This window comes from Diorhabda carinulata, chromosome X (assembly GCF_026250575.1).
Source record: "Diorhabda carinulata isolate Delta chromosome X, icDioCari1.1, whole genome shotgun sequence".
NCBI classification, from domain to species: Eukaryota; Metazoa; Arthropoda; class Insecta; order Coleoptera; family Chrysomelidae; genus Diorhabda; species Diorhabda carinulata.
In genome coordinates, this window is record NC_079472.1 from 56,833,578 (window position 1) to 56,858,476 (window position 24,899).

At 30.6% G+C, this 24,899-nt stretch overlaps 4 protein-coding genes across 7 annotated transcripts in view; 2 read left to right on the forward strand and 2 right to left on the reverse strand.

Moving 5' to 3' along the window:
- Window positions 1–40: 40 nt before the first annotated feature.
- On the reverse strand, window positions 41–2,185 carry LOC130902338 (transmembrane emp24 domain-containing protein 5). The gene has a single exon (XM_057814415.1). The coding sequence runs from the start codon at window positions 1,136–1,138 to the stop codon at window positions 446–448; it is 693 nt and encodes a 230-aa protein (XP_057670398.1). The 5' UTR covers window positions 1,139–2,185; the 3' UTR covers window positions 41–445.
- LOC130902325 (motile sperm domain-containing protein 2-like) lies at window positions 2,053–16,113 on the forward strand. Its single transcript, XM_057814393.1, has 9 exons — window positions 2,053–2,453; window positions 4,480–4,623; window positions 5,855–6,032; window positions 6,946–7,109; window positions 10,086–10,309; window positions 12,062–12,125; window positions 13,598–13,716; window positions 13,930–14,127; window positions 15,608–16,113. The coding sequence occupies exons 1-9, from the start codon at window positions 2,363–2,365 to the stop codon at window positions 15,929–15,931; spliced, it is 1,506 nt and encodes a 501-aa protein (XP_057670376.1). The 5' UTR covers window positions 2,053–2,362; the 3' UTR covers window positions 15,932–16,113.
- Window positions 16,114–18,190: 2,077 nt separating this feature from the next.
- On the reverse strand, window positions 18,191–19,558 carry LOC130902332 (acyl-coenzyme A diphosphatase FITM2). Its single transcript, XM_057814405.1, has one exon. The coding sequence runs from the start codon at window positions 19,457–19,459 to the stop codon at window positions 18,359–18,361; it is 1,101 nt and encodes a 366-aa protein (XP_057670388.1). The 5' UTR covers window positions 19,460–19,558; the 3' UTR covers window positions 18,191–18,358.
- A 237-nt stretch (window positions 19,559–19,795) lies between these two features.
- Window positions 19,796–24,899, forward strand: part of LOC130902324 (TGF-beta receptor type-1) — a 39,686-nt gene continuing 34,582 nt past the window's right edge. For 2 of the 4 annotated variants that reach the window (XM_057814391.1, XM_057814392.1), the window contains exons 1-2: window positions 19,796–20,148; window positions 24,416–24,536. In XM_057814391.1, coding sequence (XP_057670374.1) covers window positions 20,082–20,148; window positions 24,416–24,536 — 188 coding nt within the window. In that variant the 5' untranslated portion in view covers window positions 19,796–20,081. The remainder of the gene's footprint in view (window positions 20,149–24,415; window positions 24,537–24,899) is intronic. The other 2 variants (XM_057814389.1, XM_057814388.1) reach the window with 2 other exon arrangements.

The window sequence follows — 24,899 nt, forward strand, 5'->3', positions numbered from 1 at the left end:
ATTGCGAAAAGGTTTATTAAAATTTCTTATAAATACACAGTTGGAAACATAGATTATTTATTCCTTTAAAATGTAAAACTCAATTTTAATTAAATTTAAAAGTAACAGTATTTGCAATTAAAAATGACTCAAAGGAAGTTAATGTTACATAATACAATGACTAGTACTTTAACTATTTATACATCATCTTCCTTGTTAATCCATCATGGCAACAAATTTTTCTATATTGGGCAAACAGTCAATTAAGTTTATTATAAAAGTTTAAATTTACATGTAGTTGACCATTCACCTCCAAGATATGAATTAAATTTTGTGTAGCAGTCTTTTTATTTTTGGTTTATAGCAAATATTACAAAATTAGTGGAAAACATTAAATACTTCAAGTAACTCATTACTTAAATTTTACTGTTTCATCACACTAAATGGCACAAAAAATTTTGTTATTCTAATATGAATGTTTACCCCGATCCAAGTTTTTCCATATTTTATGAACTCTAGAACGATCATCAAAAAGACTTTTAACCATAACAACTTGAATGAATCCAACAACCAGCATTAGCGATAACTGAACCAAAGAAAATGTATTAACTTTAAAGAAGTTTTCTTCGGCTACATTTCTATCTCTGGCTTCACTAGATTTTATTAAATCTTGTAAACTACGAACTTTGCTCAAGTGGTTTTTAATATTATTGAGTATTTCTTGTGCATTGTATATTTTTGACTCAAAATCTTCATCCTGAGTATTAAAATTGACGCTATTGTCACTCCATTCACTATTATCGTCTCTTTCTACAACCAATTCAAAAAATACAGTCTTCGTATTGTATGAACTAAAAGAATTATCAAAACAAAATCTATAGTCTCCATCCATAACGACATCGATTCTATGATTATTTTCTGATTTCTTGAAGTCGGTTAACAATATTCTTCCCGATGGATGAACAAAACGGAAATTTATATCTAAATCACCATGTCCACCATCAATAACTTGATATTCGATGTCTAATATTTCTCCTTTTTTAACTGCTTCATGAAAACAAAAATCTACCCCCGCTTCTATAAAAACGGTCAATTCTTTCTCGATCGACCAAGCTTGATTCACTATTGATAAAATTAAACAAAACGTTAAATATTTCATCTTCTACACTGGAAGTTCACATTCATTACTAAAATTACTAGACTTCCTTAATCCTTATTTAAATAAAGGAAATATATGATAAGGCTTTAAATAAAGAATGATATCTATCGATAACATTTACACTGATTTATTTATTGCTTAGTACTTCTGTTACATATAGGATATAATCTGAACTTAAAAAAATGAAGCCGGAAAATTGACACATGAAGTACAGAAATAGACATTTTCTGGTTGTTGTGTTGGTATTAAAGTAATTTCAAAATTTTTTTATGTAATTTGATTAGATTTATTATTTCCTCTTATTAATCGCATTATAGTTTTGGAATATATTAAATTTATTATAACTCTAAAAATACTCATAAATATATTATTAAGTGCTTTGCAATTTGTTAAGTACTTTGTACACCAAACCCATAGACTCGACGCTCAAGTGCTTGGCACACAAGAATCAGTTGGAACATCTATGTTCTGAGATTGGAGCAAACTTCGTTAAATTTTGTGTTAAGTGTCAAATTTGAAAACATGTCCCACATTAAATGTTTAAATGTGGTCGTGTCCCAAAATACTAGATACTTGATTGTAAAATACGAATACTATGAAAGCACTTCTTTTTAAAACTATACTTTTTACAATAAATACCTTCTTTAACCCTTTTATAACCTTCTCCATAAGTAAGAATGCATATTCCGAATTTGTCTCTGAATCCAGTATTATAAGAAAATTTTGTTTTAAGCACACACAAATGTAAATCGAAATGAATTTGAAATAAATGCTCACATAACGACAATCCTACACGGTTAAAGCACAATTTTGAAGCTCAAAACTTTAATTTGCGGGTTGAAGGGCAAGAGGAAAACGCAACTGTGTGCACAGATCTTAAAAACGACAATTAGGAACGTGGTTTGAAGCATTGCGCACCCATGTGGTCGATTGGGTGCTCAAATTGTGTAATTGGAAATCGAATTTTGTTAATTAACCCACCTGGAAAAAATAATTTTATTCCGTTGTCATATCTGACACCTGTCATGTTGTTGGAAACTTCAGTTGACACTTGAATTTTTTACACTTTTATAGTTTTTTATTGTCAATATCATTTACAGAATAATACATTTGTGTAGAAGTATGTACTTGAAGTTTGATTTTTAATATACTCTAATTGAGTGTACAAAGATCAGTATAAAAGTTAGTTTTCTATATAAATTTAAATTAATACAAGTGTTTAAAATGACAAAAACTCGCCCAGAAGTATCTCAAAGTGATATTGAAGAACTACGAAAAGCATTTTTGGCTGATTTAGCTTCCAAACCAAATGACTGTAAGTTTTAATTCAATGTCCAAATAATTTATACTACTCAACAATAATTTTACATTCAATTATTTACTTTTATAAAAGAAATCTATACGATTTATACAAATTCATGAATAATAATATATATACATATATATATATATATATATATATATATATATATATATATATATATATATATATATATATATATATATATATATATATATATATATATTGAACAGCTGATTATAGTTTTATTAGAATATCAAGGATAGTCGATTTAATATTCATCTGAATTTCGAGTGATAAAGACGTGTCCACTTGAAATTACAAAGAGATAGATGTGTATCTATGGTTAGGAGTCCTCACTATTGTTCTATCAAGAATAATGCAATATATTTTTGAATTAACTACATATAAGATTCTTATTATGTTCAAAAAGTGTTATTTAAAATCTGTTCTAAAATTAATAAACGCTCTCCTTGTTAAGAACTTTTACAAAGTATTAATTTATATATTCTCATTTATTAGTACTAGGCATACAAATTTATTCTATATTTTTTCTAAGATACAATGTACTCATCAAAGATAATTAAAACATAAAAGCAATGAATACTGGGCGTTTGACTTTTATCTGTATGCAAATGTATTATATAGTTTTTAATGAGATTTATTAAATTAGTATAGGATTTAATTAAAAAATTCGTAGTTAGTAAGCAAGTGAATAAATATTAGACCTAAATGTAAATTTAGTAACTAAAATTGTCCATGAAATATTAATCTACTAACTATTATGTATAAAATAAAGTTCAAAACTTTTTACAATCAGATAAATTTTTATCAAGTGCTTGAATTCTTGCAGTGAATGTGACAACACAATTATAATTAAAGTTGAATATATCTATGTCAAGTTTAACTTTAGACTTTGGTATATAAACTTATATCATTATTTGATGTTTATAATATGTATTTTTATTGTTTCTGATAAGATTGTTGGAGCTATATTTTTTCATTATTTTGAGTCTTTTACTATTATTTGATGATATTTTTATAAGAATAAAAATAGATAAGAATAGTATTATTAAGATAGTACAATAAAAACAATATCAGTTATGTCTTATCTGAACCATGGACCAATCAAAATAAAGTTGGAAGATTTCTATATTGATTTGGTGAGTTGTTTATTTACCAAAAACCCACTTCTGGGTGCAAATACAAAAAATTATTTGTAAAAATAAAAGTATCATTAGGTTTGCTCCAACTTCCAATACAAGTCTCACCTGAGTTCACTTCGCTTTAACTGTACTGTCCACTCGACGAAATCACTATGGTATTGTGAATTCTAGTATGATTAGAGGGCCCAGTAAATGCTGAAAAATCGATCCTTTAACAACTAATTTTATTAGAAGAAGATAAATGTGACGAGTTTTAAACAGCACAGAAAACTCCAGGAAAACAAAAATTCCCAATAGAAAATCGTTTTAAATAAAGTCTTTGACAGTAGACAAAGTTCTTGTCACGGTTCGAGATGGTAAGGATTGCCCTGCACTGAGTCAAGCACACTGTGGAAACTTAAAAAAAATAGATTTTCGCTTGGAAAAAGCATTCCAGAAAGTCTATTTTGAAAGAAAGAAACGATATTGTGGTACAGAGAAGAAATTACCCAATAATTATAAAAGAAATGAGTAACCAAAGAAGAAATTAGAAATTTTATTTAGATGAAATATGGATCAATGAGGGACATACACCAGATTTTGGCAAGAGAAAACTGTTACAAATCGAAAATAGGCTCTTTTAAATAATGTATCTACTGGTTTAAATCCACCAACAGGAAAGGGGCGCTGATTGATAATCAAAATTGATCGTATTGTTTTTATTTGTTGTGTACCGAGCAAACTATAGGGTAGGCAAAAATTTTCGACCGGTAGTGTAACTATAATATTTTGTGTCATTTACAGTTTTAAGATAATAGATTTTTACTTGGATGTTTGCATTTTACACAGTGTGAAATTTTATTAAAGGTAAATTTTTTAGTCAAATATTTTTTCAGGTATTCATCCTAAAGATTTTGAAAAAGTAAAAAATAATGATGATTGGCTAAGAAGGTTCATATTGCACCAGGAAGGGAACATAGAAAATGCTCGCAATATGATGTGGACTTCGTTAACATGGAGAAAGGAACAGAATGTGAATGGTAATATTTTTAAATATTACAACAAAAACTAAATTTCTACAGTTATTTATTTAGGAAAGAATTACCATTAGAAAAGGCAGCTGCTTCTTTTTATTACACATAAATGTTACATTTGAGGAAATATTTTTGTTTTAATTTAGTTTTTATAAAGAAACTTTAATTATACGCTCTATTGATTATTTCAATTAGTATTATGTGTAGGTTACATTTGAAAACATGAATCTATGAATAAAATATTTAGGCAGTGTTGTAATTTAAATCATAAATGTTGCATGAGACAATCTGTTTTTTATAATAAAAGTGCGACCTTAAATTAAATTCAAAAGAATAAATTTTTAACAATCTTTCATTTTCACATGTTTATTTGCTTTCTTAAGGGGGACTTTGTCCTTGGAGTGTCATGTTTCAGGTATTTACATTTTTTTGAAACAAGTGAAGCTTTTTGAGTGCGTTTTTTTCTTGCTTCTATTCATGGTATAAAGAAGGTTAAAACAATTTAGTATATCTTGTTATGTATATCTTAGGGTGGTTATCAAGGATGATCGTGATGATGGAGGAAATCTAGAAGCAAAAATGACAAAGGGAAGTAAACAATTGGAAGCACTAAATGCGATAATAAGTTCCAAAAAATCTCCACATGTGTACAAAGGAATAATAAGACCAAAAGTGAGATACAAAAGCAAAACGAGAATTCTTAACAATGCAGAGGAAGAGAAGCTAGATATATGTGTAAAGAAAATACCAATGAGGACACTAGGGGATAAAAAAGAGGGCTGAGAAGAACAACTATGGAATTTATTTGGAGTAGAACTTAGCAAAATTATAAAATTCAAAAGAATAGAGTGGCTGGGCCTCATATAGAGCATGAGAGATTTTAGAGCAACAAAAAAAATGATGGACATAGAACAGGGAAGAACAAGGAAAAAAGGAAGACCAATGAAAAGATGGAACGCATTGGTGATGGAAGACCTAAGAGAGAGAGGATTTCAAGACTGGAAAACGAAAGAAAAAATAGGAAAGTGTGGAAGGGAATCACTTCATGCTATGGGCCTAAAAGGCCTTTACCTTTCTGTTGCTATGTGCTCACTATATATTTTTTCAAAACGCCAAAACTTTTATTTGTTCATTTTTTTGTGCATTGTAAATAAAGTATTGTTTTAATACAGTTTTTTTCACTTAATGTTTGTTTGTTTTACCTTGAATTTATTTCTGAATTTCCCAATTATTTTAGATATTAATGAAAGCAACGTCAAAATGGATTTCATTTGTATGGGTCAATTTTTTATATTCGGTGCTGATATCGATAATTGTAAGTTGTTGGTGTTCAAATGTAAAAAACACACGAAAAATTCTATTGATATGGATGTATTGAAGAGATGTATTATATATTGGTTCGAGAGATTAGAAAGGTATGTCTCATCAGAATATTTAGACCATATTCATATAATTAACACCATTTTACTATAAAGTCATCAAAACTAAAAACAATGTTTACGATAATGATGAGAAGAAGAGTACTACACATATAAAACAAGTTATCCAAACCATCATGAAGAAATTGAGAAATGGTAAGCATGAGAGGAATGGAAAACTGATATGATAAGGAGGTGTAAATAAATTATTAAGTCATAAGGAATTGAGAAATGGTAAGCATGAGAGGAATGGAAATCTGATATGATAAGGAGGTGAAAATAAATTATTAAGTCATAAGGAATTGAGAAATGGTAAGCACGAGAGAAATGGAAAAAATGATATGCGAAGGGGGAATCAACTTACAAGGAATTGAGAAATGGTAAGCATGAGAGGAATGGAAAACTGATATGATAAGGAGGTGTAAATAAATTATTAAGTCATAAGGAATTGAGAAATGGTAAGCATGAGAGGAATGGAAATCTGATATGATAAGGAGGTGAAAATAAATTATTAAGTCATAAGGAATTGAGAAATGGTAAGCACGAGAGAAATGGAAAAAATGATATGCGAAGGGGGAATCAACTTACAAGGAATTGAGAAATAGTAAGCATGAGAGGAATGGATACATGATACTCAAAGGAGGAGAAAATAAATTATCAAGTCATGAAAAACTTAGAGGGATATATGGGAAAATGTATTATATAGTTGTATTAAAATTAAAATGGTCATTATTGGAAGGAAAAGCTATAGATTCAAGTGAATATAAAAAAAAATGAAATTCGTACTGTTTTTAAAAATATAGATACTTTTCATATTCCTATTATTTTTTAAAAAGTTTTTGAAAAAAGAAATTGAAATATTAATATTTAATGATATCGTTATACATTTAATTTGGTTTTATATTTTTAGGGAGTGCAACGGAGATCAGTGCACAATATTTTTTGACATGGAAGGATGCGGTTTAAGTAATATGGATATGGAAGTTATAAAATATCTTATAGGACTTTTTAAAGAATATTATCCATATTTTTTGAATTATATATTAATATTCGAAATGCCTTGGGTGCTAACTGGTATGTAATAAAGGCAGATATCATTTTCATATAAAGTTTGTTCCTCTATAGATTGTTAGTTGTTGTTTTCATCAGATTTTCTAATTAATAGAAAGAAGAAGTAGTTGCTGAGATAAATTAAAAGAAAATGTGTAGAATACATACACAGAAATCCCAAAGTCAGTCAGAAGTCTTTTCAGTTCAGTAAAAACTTTTTTAGGTTCAGTTTGGTCAAAAACTGCATTTCCTTGGTTTATTGCATAAAAAATGGGAATAAATCTAATTAGATTGAAACTTGGCTTTTCTCAATTAAATTTGTCCAGAAGTTAGCTTATCTAGGTTTAATTTCATTAAAATGGATTTTCCATATCCGGTTTGGTCAAACATTGATTTATCAAGCTAATTTGGTCAAAAATTTGCTTCTTTAGTGTAGTTTGGTCAGAAATTTGCTTCTTTATTGTAGTTTGGTCAGAAATTTGCCTCCTTATTGTAATTTCATCAAAAATGAGCTCTCCTGAGTTTAATATGATGAAACATTACTTCTTTAACAGTAAATGGTCTAAAATTAGCTTTTCTATGACCAGTTTTGTCAAAGATTTACTTTAACAAGGTTGATCTGTTCAGAAACTGGCTTTCCTTGGTTTATTGAATCAAAAATTGGTTTTACTAAATTTAATTAGATCAAAACTTGGTTTTACTAAATTTAATTAGATCAAAACTTGGCCTTTCTCAATTAAATTTGGCCAGTAATTAGAGTATCTATGTTTAATTTAATCAAAATGGATTTTCCATTTCCAAAACCTGCCCAGAAAACTATAGAGGAATAACTCTCTTGAATACGGTAATGAAAATTTTCACGAGTATTCTCAAGAACAAACTGGAAACACAAATTAAGAATGCTGAAGAACAACATGGCTTTACAAAGGAATGGTCAATAACAGATGCAGTGTTCATAATAAAACAAATAAACGAAAAGGCTACAGAGTACAATATACAAGCGTATATCTGCTTCATTGACCTAACAAAGGCGTTTGATAGGGTCCGGTTAGGAGACATTTTGCATATATTGATGGAAAATAAGGCACCAGCAAACATAACGAACATAATCCATAACCTAAATAACAATAACGTAACAAAGTCAAGGTAGGAGTTCAATTCACTGAAAATATCCCACACCGGGAGGAATTAGACAGGGTGACAGTTTAAGTCCCTTCTTGGTTAATCTCCTCATGGATAAAATTATAAACAAAGTAACATGTCTCAACCTCGGATACAGAATGGGCAACAAAAGAGTTGGTATGGAATGCTACGCCGATGATGCAGCAATCATCGCCGAATCAGAAAACGACCTACATATCAAGTACCCACGACCCAGTTAAAGACCTAAGAAGCCAGTTTAACAAAGCATCTGCACTATCAGGATGCCTACGAGATATAGTCTGGTCCAACCTGTACATTCGCAAAGATAGCAAAATTAGAATCTACAAGACTTGTATCAGACCCATCATCACGTACGGCACGGAAGTCCGCGAGAACACCAACAAGACGAAACAAATGCTGAGATGAAAACACTGAGAACAATAGTGCAAACAAGAAGATACAGAGTAAGAAATATAGATGTCAAAGAGCAATGCGGGATACAAGACATTGTGAGATGTGGAAGACAACGTAAGAGGCAGTGGTACAACCATGTAAGACGGATGGACGAGAACAGACTTCCGAGAATAGTCCTAGAAAACAACCCGCCCGGCTCAAGGCCTCCTGGGAGACCACCTAAAAGGTGGAAAGATAGTTGGCAATCCACCTCTCAGGAAAAGATGCAGAGGCAGCTTCAGAATTAAGAGATCGACAGATCTCCAAGAAGTAGAAGAAGAAGAAGATTTTCCATATCCAGTTTGGTCAAACTTTGCATTATCAAGCTGATTTGATCAAAAATTTGTTTCTTTATTGTAATTTCATCAAAAATTAGCTATCCTTTGTTTATTATAATAAAAAATTCACTTCTTTAACATTGAATGGTCTACAATTAGTTTTTCTATGACCACTTTTGTCTAAGATCTACTTTAGTAAGTTTAATCTGTTCAGAAACTGGCTTTCCTTGGTTAATTGAATCAAAAATGGGCTTTGCTGAGTTTAATTAGGTCAAAACTTTGCTTTTCTCAATTAAATTTTGCCAGAAGAAGCTTTCCCATCCATCCATAAAAAAATAGATTTTCCACATTCAATTTAGTCAAATGTGATCAAACTGTTCCTTTATTGTAATTTCATCAAAAATTGGCTTTTTCCAATTCAATTCAATATATTCTGAAATTAACTTTTCCCAGTTTAATTTTAATTTATTAAGACTTATAATTGGCCAAATGATGAAAAATTGAGGTTTTTATGTTGAATCAGCTAAAAACTGGCTTATATATACTATATTTGACCGAAATTGGCTTTTTTTAGTTTTATATAGTCAATAATTGGTTGTTCTAACATTAATTTGACCGAATATTGGTCTTTCTTGGATTAATTTGATAAAAAATTCATTTTTTGAGGTTAATTTCATCCAAATTGAGTCTATTTAGTTCGATATGACCAAAAATTCACTTCTTTAACATTAAATGTACTAAATTTAGCTTTTCTATGTTCAGTTTCTTCTAAATTCTACTTTGATAAGCTTAACCTGTTCAGAAATTGCCTTTTTTAGTATTCTTTTGTCGAAAATTGGTTTTTGTTCATAAAAAATTAGCTTTCCCTAGTTTAATTTGATGAAAAATGAAAAAATTACCACGACAAAAACTGTTTGATTGTGACAAGAAACATTGAAGTGTGAAAATTTTTTGTTAGCAAACATTGAGTGCTTACCCTTTTTTGGCAGTCAATACTCTTTGTACTAAAATAAAATTGTTTTTGCAACTTTGATAAACATAATTTTCATGATTATCAAAACTTTACTAAATATACAAATTTGATGTTTCATATCGTGTTCCTAAAAATCAAATTTTCATTTTTCAGCTGCCTTTAAAATAGTTAAGACTTGGTTGCCTGAAAAAGCTGTGGAAAAAATCAAATTTATATCTAAGAAAGACATAAGTACCTACGTGCCTGCCGAACATATCCTCAAAGCCTGGGGCGGTCAAAATCCTTATGTATTTAGCTTTATACCTGATACAGTCTCTGAAAAAGATGCAGACAAAATCGAAGAAGAAAAAATTATGTCTATGAATAATAACAAGAAGGTAAGGTTCCAAATAAAAGTTGAAAGGCAACTTTGGAGCAGATTGAACAAAAAAAAAAATTTTTCCTCGAAAAAGCGAATTTTTTAAAAATCCAACTTGTAAAAGATATTTTAAAGGTTAACTAATCTTAGTAAAGTCATTTATTGATGAAATTATAATCTGAAAAACTAATGAGCTTGGAAAATTTAAAAAAAATATTTTTTTTAACAAATTTACAAAGTTTAGAAATCTGAATATATTTTATACCGCCCGAGATCCGTTCCAAATAGTACTACGTCATCAGCGCCGATTGTGTAGTAGAGCGGTAGGCCTGTTTGACAAAATGCTACTGCCTAAAGTGACTTGTGACTGACCCTAGAATGTCAGTTACTCCAGTGATCCTTTAGTCATTCGTTCAGTTCGTGGTTGATCTCATTAGGTCACAGTAGGATTGTAATCCAAAATATGAAGTCGCTGTTTCTTTTAGGTAAGGTTGTCTGCTTCCTCAATGCCTGATATATCCTGGTGGTGTGGTAGCTACATACCTTTTCTTTCTGTTAGCTAGTGCATTTAATTACCTTGGACGTGCTTTCTACAGCATTCAGGACCTTCAAAACTACTCGCCTATTGGAGAGAATTTAAATGTGTTTCATAGCGAGGTTTCTGTTTAAACTGAGCACATATGTTTATTGCTAGCAACTCTGCCCTAAAAATAGTAAACGTTTTCCCTAGTAGTATGGAGAGGTTGTATTTTCATCCAAAGATATCCAATCCAGCTTTTTGCGATAGCCTTGAACAATCTGTATACTAAAGAGATGCATTTCAAACTTGTGGAAGATCTTCATTAATCCACAGTTGAGATGTCTGTGTTCATCATGCTATTTTTGTTGATTCTATAATCCTTAGGTGACTTGTCAGGTTTCCTGTTTAATTTTTCTGTCTGGATTAGCCCATGGGGTCAGTTGCTCAAATGCCTCTATAAGATGAAGAAGAGGCAGTTTTAGCAGTGCATCTAAGGCTGTAATGAGGAATCTTGACATTGTGATTACCAAACAGATTAGCCTTTGAATTTTGTTCCGGGTTTTCTGAGCTGTTGTCTTTTTTATTGTTTGGCTACAAAACAAACTATACGTAAGTGATCTTGTTTTGTTGACCATTAGTATAACATCTTAAGCTTAAGTCCTCATGTCTTATCTACAAGCTTGTGACAAGTCCATATAGTCGCAGTGACTATGGAAATCACCTTGTATTGGTGATTCTACTAAAATGACCTTTACTTTATTTGAGAGTGTTAGTTGAGTTCCATCAAAGGTAGATTCGCATATTTCTTCTTCTTGTAATTGAGATTAGTGTTATTTTACCAGGGGTGATTAAGAGTTGTTCTTCATCACTCTAATTTTTAATTGTTTTTAAAGCCGTTTTCATCCTGGTAGAAATTATGCCTTCATGCTTGACCCCTCACTCTCATTACTGTGAATACAAAACTGATAAATCTACTTAGAATTTTGTCCATTACCATTGACCAATATTTAAATTTCGGTATTTTGCTCACCCTGTATTTGAATTACTCTCATCGCGTTGTTACGAATGATTTTTGTATAGTACAAATTTTAATGTACGATTAATTTTTTTAATTGAAATTTTAGTGAATGTCTAATGAGAATGATTTCTCGTTTTACCTTGTAACGCTAACATTTGCGTTTCCCCCTGTAATCTGATACGGGTCTTGTATGTCTCTCTGCTGAACATAACTAATCAATATTGTTGTGGCAGGTTCACTTTGTCGAAGGTTCAATGTCAGAACAAACTGCAAATAATAACGCCGATAAAGATACTGGTAAGTTATAATATATATTTATTATTTTCATTATAATTCAAAATTTTCACAATTATATATTTTTTTAACTAACTACATATATTCAGTATTCGTCTATTACTTCATTTACATCATATTTGTAGGCAGCTTTGTAGTCGTAACATCGTCATAACATTATAAACAGTTTTTTTTGTGGAGTATTTTTTCAATTACTGTACATAATTTCAATTATAAAAATCGAAATGATTATTGAAAACTGTTTATGGGAAAGTAGGTGTGACATTCTGTTTTCACTTTTAATTTTTTCCACCAATTTGACTTGATTTTGGGTTTTTAAACCAAAATATAATATACTGGGTTAACCACCTTTGTGTGATGATGTTCATGATAGTCTAAGAAAGAAATGGATAGAACAAAAAAACATAGATGGGAAGAAATGGGTATAAGAGGGACAAGTATCTTCATTCGACCCCGAAAGTATTTCTGCTTGCATCGTAAACTTACACAGCTTAGACTGTACTGGTACTTTTCCAATTTTTTACACATTTATGAATGAAAAATTCTTTTGTTGCAATGTGATAGTATCAACATCAAATAACATTTACATAACTTATTACTAATGTATCTCATCTCATCTCTTATTAATGCATCTGAACTCTTTAATACAGGTTTCTACAAGAACTGAAGCCATCTAAGATAAAAAGTCTCAACTGTTGGTTGTCATGCTGATCAATATTTTTTGAGATGTTGTGGAGTATTTTTCCTATGACTGTGCATAATTTCAATTATAAAAACCGAAATGATTATTGAAAACTATTTATGGGAAGATATGTGTGACATTCTGTTTTCACTTTTAATTTTTTTCCACCAATTTGACCAATAAAACAGTCTTTGAATATAAGTTGATAAACTCGTATTTTTTTCTAAACTTTCTCCAGTTGTCAGAACTGTCGATTAATTCCTGAGTACCCCACCTGACGATTTGTAAAAATGAGGGAGAATTTTGAAATTTATCTTTCAGTTTCATATTGCGAAACAGGTCGATTTTTAATTTACTGATTTTTTGTTTTTAAATCATAATATAATATACTGGGTTAACCATCTTTGTGTAATGATGTTCAAGATATTCCAAGAAAGAAATGGATAGAACAAAAAAATAGATGAGAAGAAATGGGTATAAGAGAGACAGGAATCTTCATCTGCTGCTGCTGCTTGCATTGTAAACTTACACAGCTTAGACTGTACTGGTACTTTTCCATTTTTTTATTCATTCATGAATGGAAAAATTCTTTTGTCGCAATGTGCTATTATCAACATCAAATAACATTTACACAACTTATTAATAATACATCTGACCTCTTTAATACAAGTTCTAAGTCCTAACTGTTGGTTGACATACTGATCAATAATATTTCTTGAGATGTTGTGGAGTATTTTTTTCTATGAATGTACATAATTTATAATATAATAAACGAAATTTGTACTATTTCCAGATGGAGGCTACCTCAAAGTTACTCCACCGAGCATTATTACATTTGTCAGAGATTCTAATGAACTCATCAGTACTTTGGAACTACAAAACACCGATGATACTTCACACGTATCATATAAGGTAAGCTGTGGCACCAATGTGCAGAAAATTCTCAAAGAATTTCAATCAAAATAAACTTCAGATTTTTCCATAGTAGTTAATAGAATATTTATACACAGTTTTGAAAAATATTTTTGTCTAATAATGAATTTACAAGTTTCTATATTGATAAGCTAAAGTTTTTAAAATCATGTCCAGATTAATTTGTGATAAAAAAATCTTCTGTATTTTCAGCTTAAGACAACTTCACCTGAAAAGTTCCGAGTAAAACCGAGTACAGGGTGTTTGGCACCTGGAGAAATCGCGGTAGTAAACGTAACATTATTACCAGGATTTCAACTTGGGGGATTATCCAGGGACAAATTTCTTGTAATGAGTACTCCAATGGAATCTAATGAATTAGATAATTTAGATTTGCCAGAATTGTGGAAGGTAAGATTCCAATTATCTGGAAACAAAAACCAACGGGTCTGGAACCCCTCTCTGTAAATTGATGTAATAATAGAAACTTAACTTTTTAAAAAATACATTATTCCTAATATACTAATGAATTTTTACAGAAAACAATACTTTACAAAATGAATGACAATAAAATAATAAATTTATTGCAATGAACTCATATTTATCTGATCTGTGTTTTGGAATCTATTGACCATGTGAATATCATTTAATGCTCTTTGAAATACATTGATCGTGAGGCATTGTTAGGGACCTTTCACATTTCTATATAGAGTGAAGCTTCTCTAATAAATACATAGAAATGCCAAAGTGATTCCAAAGTTTGGCTGGTAGAAATTAGGATAGTAAGTCATGATTGTCAAACTCATAATCACATAGTCTAACATATCAAAGTAAGTAATATGAGGAATACCAACAGTACTGGAAACCATCACAGATCCCATATCTCTTTACCTGATATAAGATAAGTCAGTTCGTAAAGACAATCTCATGGTATCCAAGGTACAGGTGATGAGGGAATTAGAGATGATTTGAATAAGTAGATCTCATCAATGAATCTTCCTGGTAATACGAGTATCATCCATAAAATAAGCTTGCCACAGTGGAAACAATCTCATTGAATAATTCATGTTTGGAAAACTTGGAAGTCTGCCCCACGTTGCGCAGATAGCTTAAAATCTTCTTGCAGCTCTTTGTCAGTTGTGAAATGTGTTCCTTCTGAATGTTTCTTTAATTAAGGAAGAGATAGTACTCACATGGGGGGGGGGGGGTAAAACATCCAAATCTGTACGTCCGTTTTTAAATTCTCTACTCCATTTGCATACATGTTACACACTTCCCATACACACAATTGAGAACGAAAGTCCACTGGGGGAACAAAAAACGAAACACAGAACGAAATTCACACCTGGCGTGAAAATCTAATAGAAGCTGTGGGTAAGCCCGTCCCTCTAAGGATCCACCCTCGAATAAATTCATGGATGGATGCGAAGAAGGACATTCCACCACCCTCTGTCATTTCGACAGGTCCTAATCCTAGTTCACGTTGCAGTTTTGTGTATAAACTCCTTTTTCTTCCTTGAGTTTTATGAGAGATTCTGGAGATCTTATCTTTTTGTTAAGAATTAGCCTGTTGGCTATCCACTCTTGTCTTCTTGGTTGTCTGGACGTCTTAATATGTGTGGGTGTTTTAGCTGCCTTGTGGAAACCCTTTCCAACCTCCTTCAGCAAGAAAAGATCTAAACTGAGTGGTCTTCCGCCTTATTTACATCTGTCTCTGTTGAATAACTTGGCTCTTGCTTCTGTGCTACAAACTATCACCCGATCACCCCTATCTATCTTCTATAATAAGCATACTGGTACAGAATGTGTTTCAGATTGAACCGAATATTTTAGTCTTATATTTGATGATTGATTTAATATAATTTTTCTAATATAAATAATTTTTTTACAGAACACAGGTGGTAGAAAAGTGTATCAGCACAGATTGAAATGTATCCAAAGTGGTGAAGTTACCAAAAACGGAAACGTCGTCATTTCCACGCCTAATACAGTCGTTGAAAACGATCAAAACAACTTCAATTTATTGTCTTCATCTATTTCTGAACTACGAAATACTCAAGCCGAATTGAAGAATTCCATGAAGTGTATCCAGTATTTCCAAATTGTGACCTTATGTGTAGTATTAGTCGTAGGCGTTATATTAGGATACATGGCCTCCAACGTCAAAGAAGTATCACAAGAAGATTCTTATTGCAGAGAACTGAATAATCCATAACAGTGACCCGCTGCCTTTTTTACTTCATAGAATTCCAATAAAATATTGAATTTTTCCTACAGGCTTAACAATTACCGAATCGAATGCCATTTCAGTTCTTATGTTGTCTCTCTAAGTATGACACAATTTTATATATAACTGTTGATTTATTAGAAATATTAAATATATTTTATGATTCCAAATTTGTTTTCAATCATATATGTAATCGATTCTAATGTATCGAAGAAGAAAATAATATCCAACTACATTTTGTAGATATTTTTAGTCAGGTCAATATAGGTATTTAAAATAACAAAAAATCCCGAAAAGCCAAATATTGGTGGAGAGCTGGGGTTTACTATTACAAATAGAGTTTGAAAAATCCCCATCGATCCAATGTGTGCTACAAAAGTTATTCGGGGTCAAAGGTAAAAATTTTAGTTTTTTTTGGATTTTTCTCTTAAAACGGCAACTTTTACCAAAATAACCTCAATTGCAAAAAAAGTGCTCTCCAGCGTGTACCAATTGCAAGGTCAAATGTCCAATTGAGTACAATAGAAGAAGTTTTCTGTGATTTTAATGAATAGACTAATGACTCTGCCACATTTGAACAATTTATGAACATCCAGCAAGAGGAAGAAGAAATTGAAGAAGACATGACTGTTGAAGTACTTTCAAGAGTATGAATTTGATTAAAATATCTAAACAAATCAAAACAATAGTGAACCAAGTGTTAATATCAATAATAAAATAATATCTAGAACTTGACGGGAATTGTTTCCTTATATTATCCTAAAATTGTCATAACAGTTAGTGGAGGAGGCCTACAGGGCAAACCAGGGTAAAAAACGCGCCGAGTACCTCACAGGTGGCGTGGCTTCTTATATGTGCACATCATGTATAATGTGACTCTTAGAATCGCGATATCTCCGGAATGGTAACTCTCCGAAAAAATCATGAGGATCATTTTTTTTAGAGAGAATTTTAGGATCTAACCTATTTTCACGATAATACTTATTTTCGAGAAAAATAGAAGAAACCCCAAATATCAATTTAAACCATAGCTATCGACTTTTTCATGCTTTATAGATGGCGTTTACCGACAAACTTCGGTTTAAACCTTATCGGGGGTTTGGGGGTAGTTTAACCTTCAGTCTAATATGTCACTGAGAATACCTTTTTAGCTTTTTCATATTCAGGTCAGATACAGATCTTTTGGAGTTCCCCAGGACTCAGTACTTGGGCCACTGATATTTTTAATATTTATAAATGACATTGTCTGAGGATTAAATTCTAATGTTCTCCTTTATGTTGATTAACTGAAGCTGTATCATTCCATGTCGAACATTGATCACTACCACTTAATTCAATCTGATATAGATAAAGTTTGTGATTGGTGTTATAAAAACGTACTTTTCAACATTTGCAAATACCTTATCTTTCACTAAAAAAATTTACCCCCTTCATTTCAATTATCGCATTTCTAATAATGTGCTGCAACATTCAAAGATCTTGGTGTTACTTTTGATAGTAAATTAAACTTTATTGAGCATATTAACATTATTCTTGGTGGAGCCTATTCAAATTTTCTCCATTATATCGAATGAATCAATATCACTATCAAATGCAGAACTCTTTGAATATTTTTTGTGGCACTACTTCTAACATAAAAAAAATTTCCCTTCTATAACTTTCTCATCATTCGTATTTGGCAGAGTTATCATGGAATTTTAAAACTGCTACACTTTCTTGTTTTGGGTGTATATTATTTACACTTCATCTGAATGTACCATTGTTTACTTGTACTTTACAATTTGTTCAATTGTTAACTTTTATGTATGTCTTTCCCACCTTTTAATTAGCCCTTGGGCTGTAGGGTAGTGTAAATAAATAAATAAATTCTCTTGTGCTTCGTTGACTATTGATATTTGTTTCCGATATATATGAGACTTTGTTTTTATTAGATATTAAAGAATGTTAATTGATGTTAACTAGACATTCAAAGGATTGCTACTGGTTAAATGGCTATAATACCCGGCGTTTTCTATTAACAGTGAGCAACAAATCGTCGTTGGGCATTATTTACAATATTCCCTGTCTAAAATAAAACATAATATTTACCCTTATAAAGTACAACAATTATTAATCTTAAAATAAATAGCTTTATGTAAGGCAAAAGAAACTTATTTTTTCCATTGAATGTTTTAGCTAATTTGCAAAAATAGAAAAATGTTGAAAATTCGGGATTTAGAAAATGAAAATTAATTGAAACACCAAAAAGATAATTAAAATATTTATTTTGTACCTTCAATTCAGGTAATGTAAATTTCACCAAACATTCAACAAACAATCCTGATTTCCCCATTACTGACAATCCCAACTCCCATAAAAAATATAAATTATACAAAAAACAAAAGTATAACTAATAAAAACATCAAATTTCTAAAACTATCGTACAGATAATTCTTCAGGCTTATAATTGGCATAAATAGGCATACCCATAAATAGAGGACCTTGATCAGTCAAACTATCTTTTCTTCTAGATCGGACAGGTGTAGATTGAACTGGAGTCCTTTTAATATATTTAAAAGTACCATCTCCTGGTAGTCTGGGAAGTAATGATTGCTTGGTATACCAAACGCGATAGGTAAAGAACCACGTTAATATAGCAAAAGCACCTCCAAGAAACTTCTCAATCATAATATGATAATATAACATTGTGCTTATTAACATGACATCCCATAAAATTTGGATAACTGCTACTAATACAAAAAGTAATCTTATATAAGGTGTGAATTTTTCATAATTGGTCTTCACTTCCTTCAATTCCGAATCTGTTAAGTTGCGTAATGGATTGGGTTTACCATTAGAATCCCTTGTTTGTCGTTGATATTCTTCTAATCTTATATAATCTTTGATAGCATCCCAATTTACTATACACCTTGCTTCTTCTATTAAAAATAAACTACCATAGATCAATATAAATGAATGTCCTGAAAGATCAAAACCATTCCATACGTGACCTTCTCTCAAACATAGTATTTTGCTATCAAAATCTTTATTTGCACATCTACCAAGAGATGCTTCAATGAAATTAAACAGTGATGTCCAAAACCACCAAAAAAATGTGGCAATTACTATTCTTGGCATATGGTTCTTTAAAATCTTTTGTTTATTTCCACAACAATAAGTCACTGATGTTAAAATGATAAAAGGTACAATAAGTGTTAAATTCCATCCCCATGCAAATTTCACAAACACCTTGTTAAGTACATTGTCTGATCTTGAAAGGTAAGTTTTTGGTATCATTAATACATCCGCTATTAGGGATATGACGAAAAGGCATGCTAAATATATTCCTACTTTTAGGTTTGTATCAAAAAATAACGACTTTTTACACAAGTACATAACCATTAACACTAAAATCTCTTTTACGGACGTAGGTTCACTTGTAGGTTTAGTGCCTTTTGGTTCTGAATTGTTGCAGGCATTTATATTCGGTCTAAAATTTAGATTAGTTGCGTGAATCGAACGTCTTTTACTAACCATTTTGATTCAAAATTTTTTCTTCTAAACAAAACTAAAAATTTTTACTATAATTTACATATTTATTGACGTGATTGGTCAACTTTAACTAAAATGACAAATGCCTAATGAAGTATAACTTTAAATAGGTTAGCCAACCTGAGAGTATTAAAAATAAAGCCATGTTATAATTATCTAGAATAAATATTTCTTTTGTTTAATAATACAATAATAGAACTAGTAATATAATTTTTGGTTTTATTTATAATAAATGGCCTGGATTTTAGTTCTAAAAAGTAAAAAATTATATTATTTTTATTTTTATATTGGCCAAGCTGTGATACGGTCCTATCAATCTATGACATTTTGTCAAAAATAGACATAACATGGTGGATCAGAGAAAGTGGAAGTTGTTTATGAATTACTTAGTTTTAAATAAACAGTGAGTTTATTAAATCGGTATTCGGAGTTAATTCGGTTATTACCCGCTAACTTTAATAATCAAATAAATAATTTGCATAAAATGTATCAGAAGATAATGTCAACAATTAAGTAATTAAAGTCATAATGGCAAGCCATTTTTAATAAAATACTTTTATTGAAATTTGTGAATGTGATTAATTTTTATTGTAAATATCCAATCAGAATGTGCGGTACTTTCAAGACAGCTTTACTTCTTTCTTGCTTTCTATATTTCTGTCAAAATTTCAATGGTAAGTATTTCGATAACTAAGTTTTAGATGTTTTCTATTTGTTTAATAGAAAATATAATGTTCAGCTACTTTTGACTTTTAATATCGGTTACTTGTTCTAAATTTTCATAGAAAATAATAATAAATTGCTTAAATGTCGTTGCTATTCCTCTAAATTTCTGATAAGAATCTTCATTGCATATTAAATAGTTACTTAATTAGTTTTTCATTATAATTTTTATTAATATGCATAGTACTATGTTAAAATATCATAGTATAACCGGTATTGTAGTTGTTATTGTAATATTAAAGAAAAAACTACTTATTAATATTACAGATTTCAACTTGATATGATTAGATATTGATGTTTAATATTTATATAATTGATGTAGATCTATTAATCTAGAAGCAATTTGATTAGTTAAGTACCACTTAAAACATACGAAATTTTTGTCAAGACTTACTAACAAGTATGAATTATTTTTAATCTATATAAATCATTTATTACATATGCTATTTTAAAGAGTAAAAACAACTATTATTAGTAAAAAATACTTATAATAATTCAATAGATACTCTAAAACAATACATAATAGAAATTTTACATTATCTAGCTTCCTTGATTGTTAGAGAATTGCTTTAAAACCAATTACTAACCTAATTCTCTAATTCATAAGAACTGCAAAAATGATGTATATAGAAATCCACTGTCTACAAATTGTAGTGGTAGTTAGAAAAAGATAAGATTAAAAATCTCAAAAATAGAATGATTAAGCAGGTTGATAAAATCTCCTAGGTGTTAGCATAAAATTAACTCTTACATAGACTAGTTTTTCAGTCTTAATACATTTCTAGTATAATATTCTTGCAATTTGTATACACTAAGTATTTGGTCACCTGCTTTTTTCCATTTTTGCAACTATTTTTAGCTTACCACAAAACTCATTATCAGTGGTACTTATTGTTATTCCATCACTTAATAGCTTTGGTAGAACATTTGAGGTCACGTGCGAGTTCCATTCAGTCTTCTTAACTTCTCCAGTTTTTCTATTTTTAGCTCTTGGAGCTCCTTTTCATTCCTAACTAAATACTTTTCTGCCTATGTTATTATTTACAGTATTGTATGACCTGACCATCACCAATTCTGCTTTTTTTTTCATTTAGCAAAATGAGCTCAGAATATTCTATGAGCTAATCTGATGGATTGAGGGCTACTGCCATCCATTGATGGACTCTCTCTAACTTCCACTTGTTTGGAGTTGGTTATTTTCAATAATACTCATCTACCCTTCCATTAAGTCAGCTGGTCATTTCTTCTATTGTTAGAAGTTGTGGTTGTAATAGAACATTAAGGTGGTTTTCTATTTTCTCGTGATATTTTGATTTGATACATACCAGAGGGCATACATAGAATTCTTGAAAAGCTTCTTTGTATTACTACAGCTTCACTTGATTCTTTTGTGCATCCCCATATCTATATTCTGTAGTCATTTAATTATTTGAGGTAAATTCTATCCAAAGTATTATTTATTTGATTCTTGTTGCTTCTACAGAATATGATATAATGATTTTTCATTTCGACTTTTTTCACTGGAAACTCCAGTACAATTTAGCTAACTGAAAACCAAATAAATTTTAGGTTAACACTTCTTGACCTGGTTGACTGAGCTATTCATAAAAATTTGACAAATAGTAACTGGACTACAACTGAATAAATTGATGTCTTTTGAGACAAACAATAAAATATTTTATCCGGTGTGGTATAACTTTACATGAATTTTAATATATAAATTAATTTTATGTTAGGTCAATGTCATTTCTTTTAAGTTACCATATTTTTTTCAGATCTATTCATGATGTGAATATAAAAATTTTGTACTTTGTTTACAAGCAATGCTGGGTATCCTTAATTTCTGAAATAATTTTTTTAGACTCCTATTTATTTGATTAAAGCAATGATGTACTAAAAGTTGGTTGAATATTAATCAACAGCAATTTGGTATTTAATACAATGAAATGAAACTATGATAAAGATAATTTGATAAATACTATTAAATTTGTGTCAATAACTGATGAATTATTAATCTTTAAACATGAATAGACAAATAACAAAATGTTCATCTTCATACACTAGTCTAAAGTGTTCACTGCTGCCAGATGTTCCTCAAATCTTTCCACTCTTCTCAATTCTGTGCCCCTTGGTTTCAATTTAAATCTCTTCATATGATCATATTGTCTGTGGTTTGCCTTATCCTTTAAAAGCATACTGTTGTGGTTCCTATTTCAGAATTCATTTGTTTGCTTGGTCTCTTTATCATCCACTCTTCTGGCAATATGTTTGTTTATAATATTCTAAGATATAATACTGTGGGATGCTTGTAGGAAAATATTCTCATAATTTAAATGCCTTAAATTTCCAGTATAGTAAAGAAAATTTTGATTTATTGCATTTACAACCTGATTTACTTTCTGTGATGTTTACCATATATTGGTATAATCAAAAACTCTTTCTTTTTCAACAATTCCAACTTTTTGATAAAAAGTATGTTTTGCAAATTGTTATGGAATTGTGAATGTTTTGTGAAAGTATAATATGAAACTATTGAAAAATATTTAGAATATATTCAAGATAAGAATAAATAAAAAAAGGCACAAAGAATAATTTTACAGCTACTTCTTAGTTATGCATTCAGTTATAGCTTCTCTCTTCTAGACCTAAAAACAGCTCTGAATTTTTCCATGGAAAGAATAAGTTTCTTTACTGAAACTTGTTCAATGCTATCCCATTACTCTGCAAGCGCAAGTTTGAGATTCGATTTCATGACTGGTGCAGGATTTCTGAAAGTTCATCTCATAAATGGTTTAAGTCCAGGCTATGCGGTGGCCAATCCATATTGATAATCCTGTAAATGCTGCCGTACGAAACCTGCAGTATGTGGACGGGTAGTGTCCTGTATTAGGATGAAGTGTTTGCTAATGAAACTGGCATAGGAAACGATGAGATCCCGTAGAATTACTTCTATGTATCTATTCGGTTTTTGCTTCCATTGAAATGTTCGTCCAAACCATGCAGAAACCTCCTCAAAAAGCCACATTTCCTTTCATGCAATACTACGCGAATCTTTCTCCAGGTCTTCTGTAGACTCATCCTCTTCTATTGCTACCATGCAGACACATTTTGCTTTTGTTTCAGAAGACAATGGAGCCTCATTGTTCGTCCAGCTACTCCTTGCGTTTCTTTCAGCTCTTATTAGACATGAACACCAATGAGGGCCCGATTTCTCAGAGATGTGCTGACAATGAATTGGTCATTTCTCTCTGTTGACCGTTTGAGCAGCTTTATCACTTGTGTCCATTTTTAGGTAGAATTCTTGTTTGTTGTTAACGGTTGACGTTTGAAAGCTGACTGGGAATGATGGGTGAGAGAGAGAGATTCGTTGGATTTTTATTTTGGATAATTTGAGGAAATTTTTCTTGTTGAGGATGGGATTTATTAGGTTTGGCACTGATATAGGAATTACTTTTCTGTAGGGCTGGAGTTATGGTGAATGGTAACAGATATCGAACCATGGATAACTTTGTTCGATAGATCTCATCATGATCTATCTGTGTGTGAAAAGTCATGATGATCGACGCTTGCGCAGAAGAGTTTCGGTGAAAAAACTATGCAAATGCATTATTTTCACGAAAAATCAATAGATAAAATGAAAATTTAGTAATTTTTGTAAGGTTAGGCTAGGTTTTTTGATAAAACACAGAAACTCTTCTACGTATGCGTCAATCATCCTGACTTTTAACACACAGATATATTTTGATGAGATCTATAGATCAAAGTTATCCACGGTTCGATATCTGTTATCCTTCCTGAGATAATGGCCATTTCCGGTATCTCCGGAAGTGAATGTTTCCGCATAAAATATATATGATAGACAAGATAATCGTCGTGGGGTGGCTTATCATACTCATACCTATTTTTTGGTTACTTTTTTTGGTATTTTGTATTTTTTTGTTTAATTAGGAGTAGTTGGGTGAGCGGTTGGCTATTTTGTTTGATGAAACGGTTCATATAACGTTTTATCAAGAGCAGTTACCCCTAATTAGCAATATTGTAAACAAGCATGAAAAGGGTGGACTGTGCAAGAAACATTATTTTATATCATTTTGAAGCTAATACCATAAGGTTTAAGATTTTGCTAATGAAAAGACGTTTTATTAAGCAAATAATTTCTTTCCTTTTACTTTCTTCTGAGTTGATTTATCATCTAATTGTGTAAATTTATCCTTCCAGAAATTTTGGCTCTAAAATGTAAGTGTGATATTTGCAATAAAACAAATTTCACATGTGAAACTGATGGGTACTGCTTTACATCAACGTATGTCAAAGGAGGGAAAGTGAAGTATAGCTACAGGTAAATACTTTGAATTTGTATTATTGCATTTACTGTATGTTCACAACTATATTCAAACTTGATGAAATTTTGCATTTTTATCTAAAGACAACAATGATATAATAAGGAACAAAGCATTCTTATATGAATTATGATATTATGCAAAACAAACCAGCAGCGCTCGCTCTAGCTTTTTGGCCGCCCATTAAACATTTTTTTTAATCAGAGCAATAAAACAGTACATATAAAAAAATGTCTTTCCAATACTCCTAAACAAGTACATTCTACATTACTGTTTAATCAAATAAGCAAAAATTATATCACATTATTAAAAGGGAACAAAAGTAATGCCTTAAGAAACCCCCTAAAAACACAAAAATTTTT

What these genes read in the sequence shown, in the direction of transcription:
- LOC130902325 (XM_057814393.1), top strand. Translation starts at nt 2,363, where the DNA reads ATGACAAAAACTCGCCCAGAAGTATCTCAAAGTGATATTGAAGAACTA. An exon ending in AATGCCTTGGGTGCTAACTG is followed by an intron (nt 7,110 to 10,085) that starts GTATGTAATAAA and finishes TTCATTTTTCAG; the next exon opens with CTGCCTTTAAAATAGTTAAG. An exon ending in CTTCACACGTATCATATAAG is followed by an intron (nt 13,717 to 13,929) that starts GTAAGCTGTGGC and finishes CTGTATTTTCAG; the next exon opens with CTTAAGACAACTTCACCTGA.
- LOC130902332 (XM_057814405.1), bottom strand. Translation starts at nt 19,459, where the DNA reads ATGGTTAGTAAAAGACGTTCGATTCACGCAACTAATCTAAATTTTAGA.
- LOC130902338 (XM_057814415.1), bottom strand. Translation starts at nt 1,138, where the DNA reads ATGAAATATTTAACGTTTTGTTTAATTTTATCAATAGTGAATCAAGCT.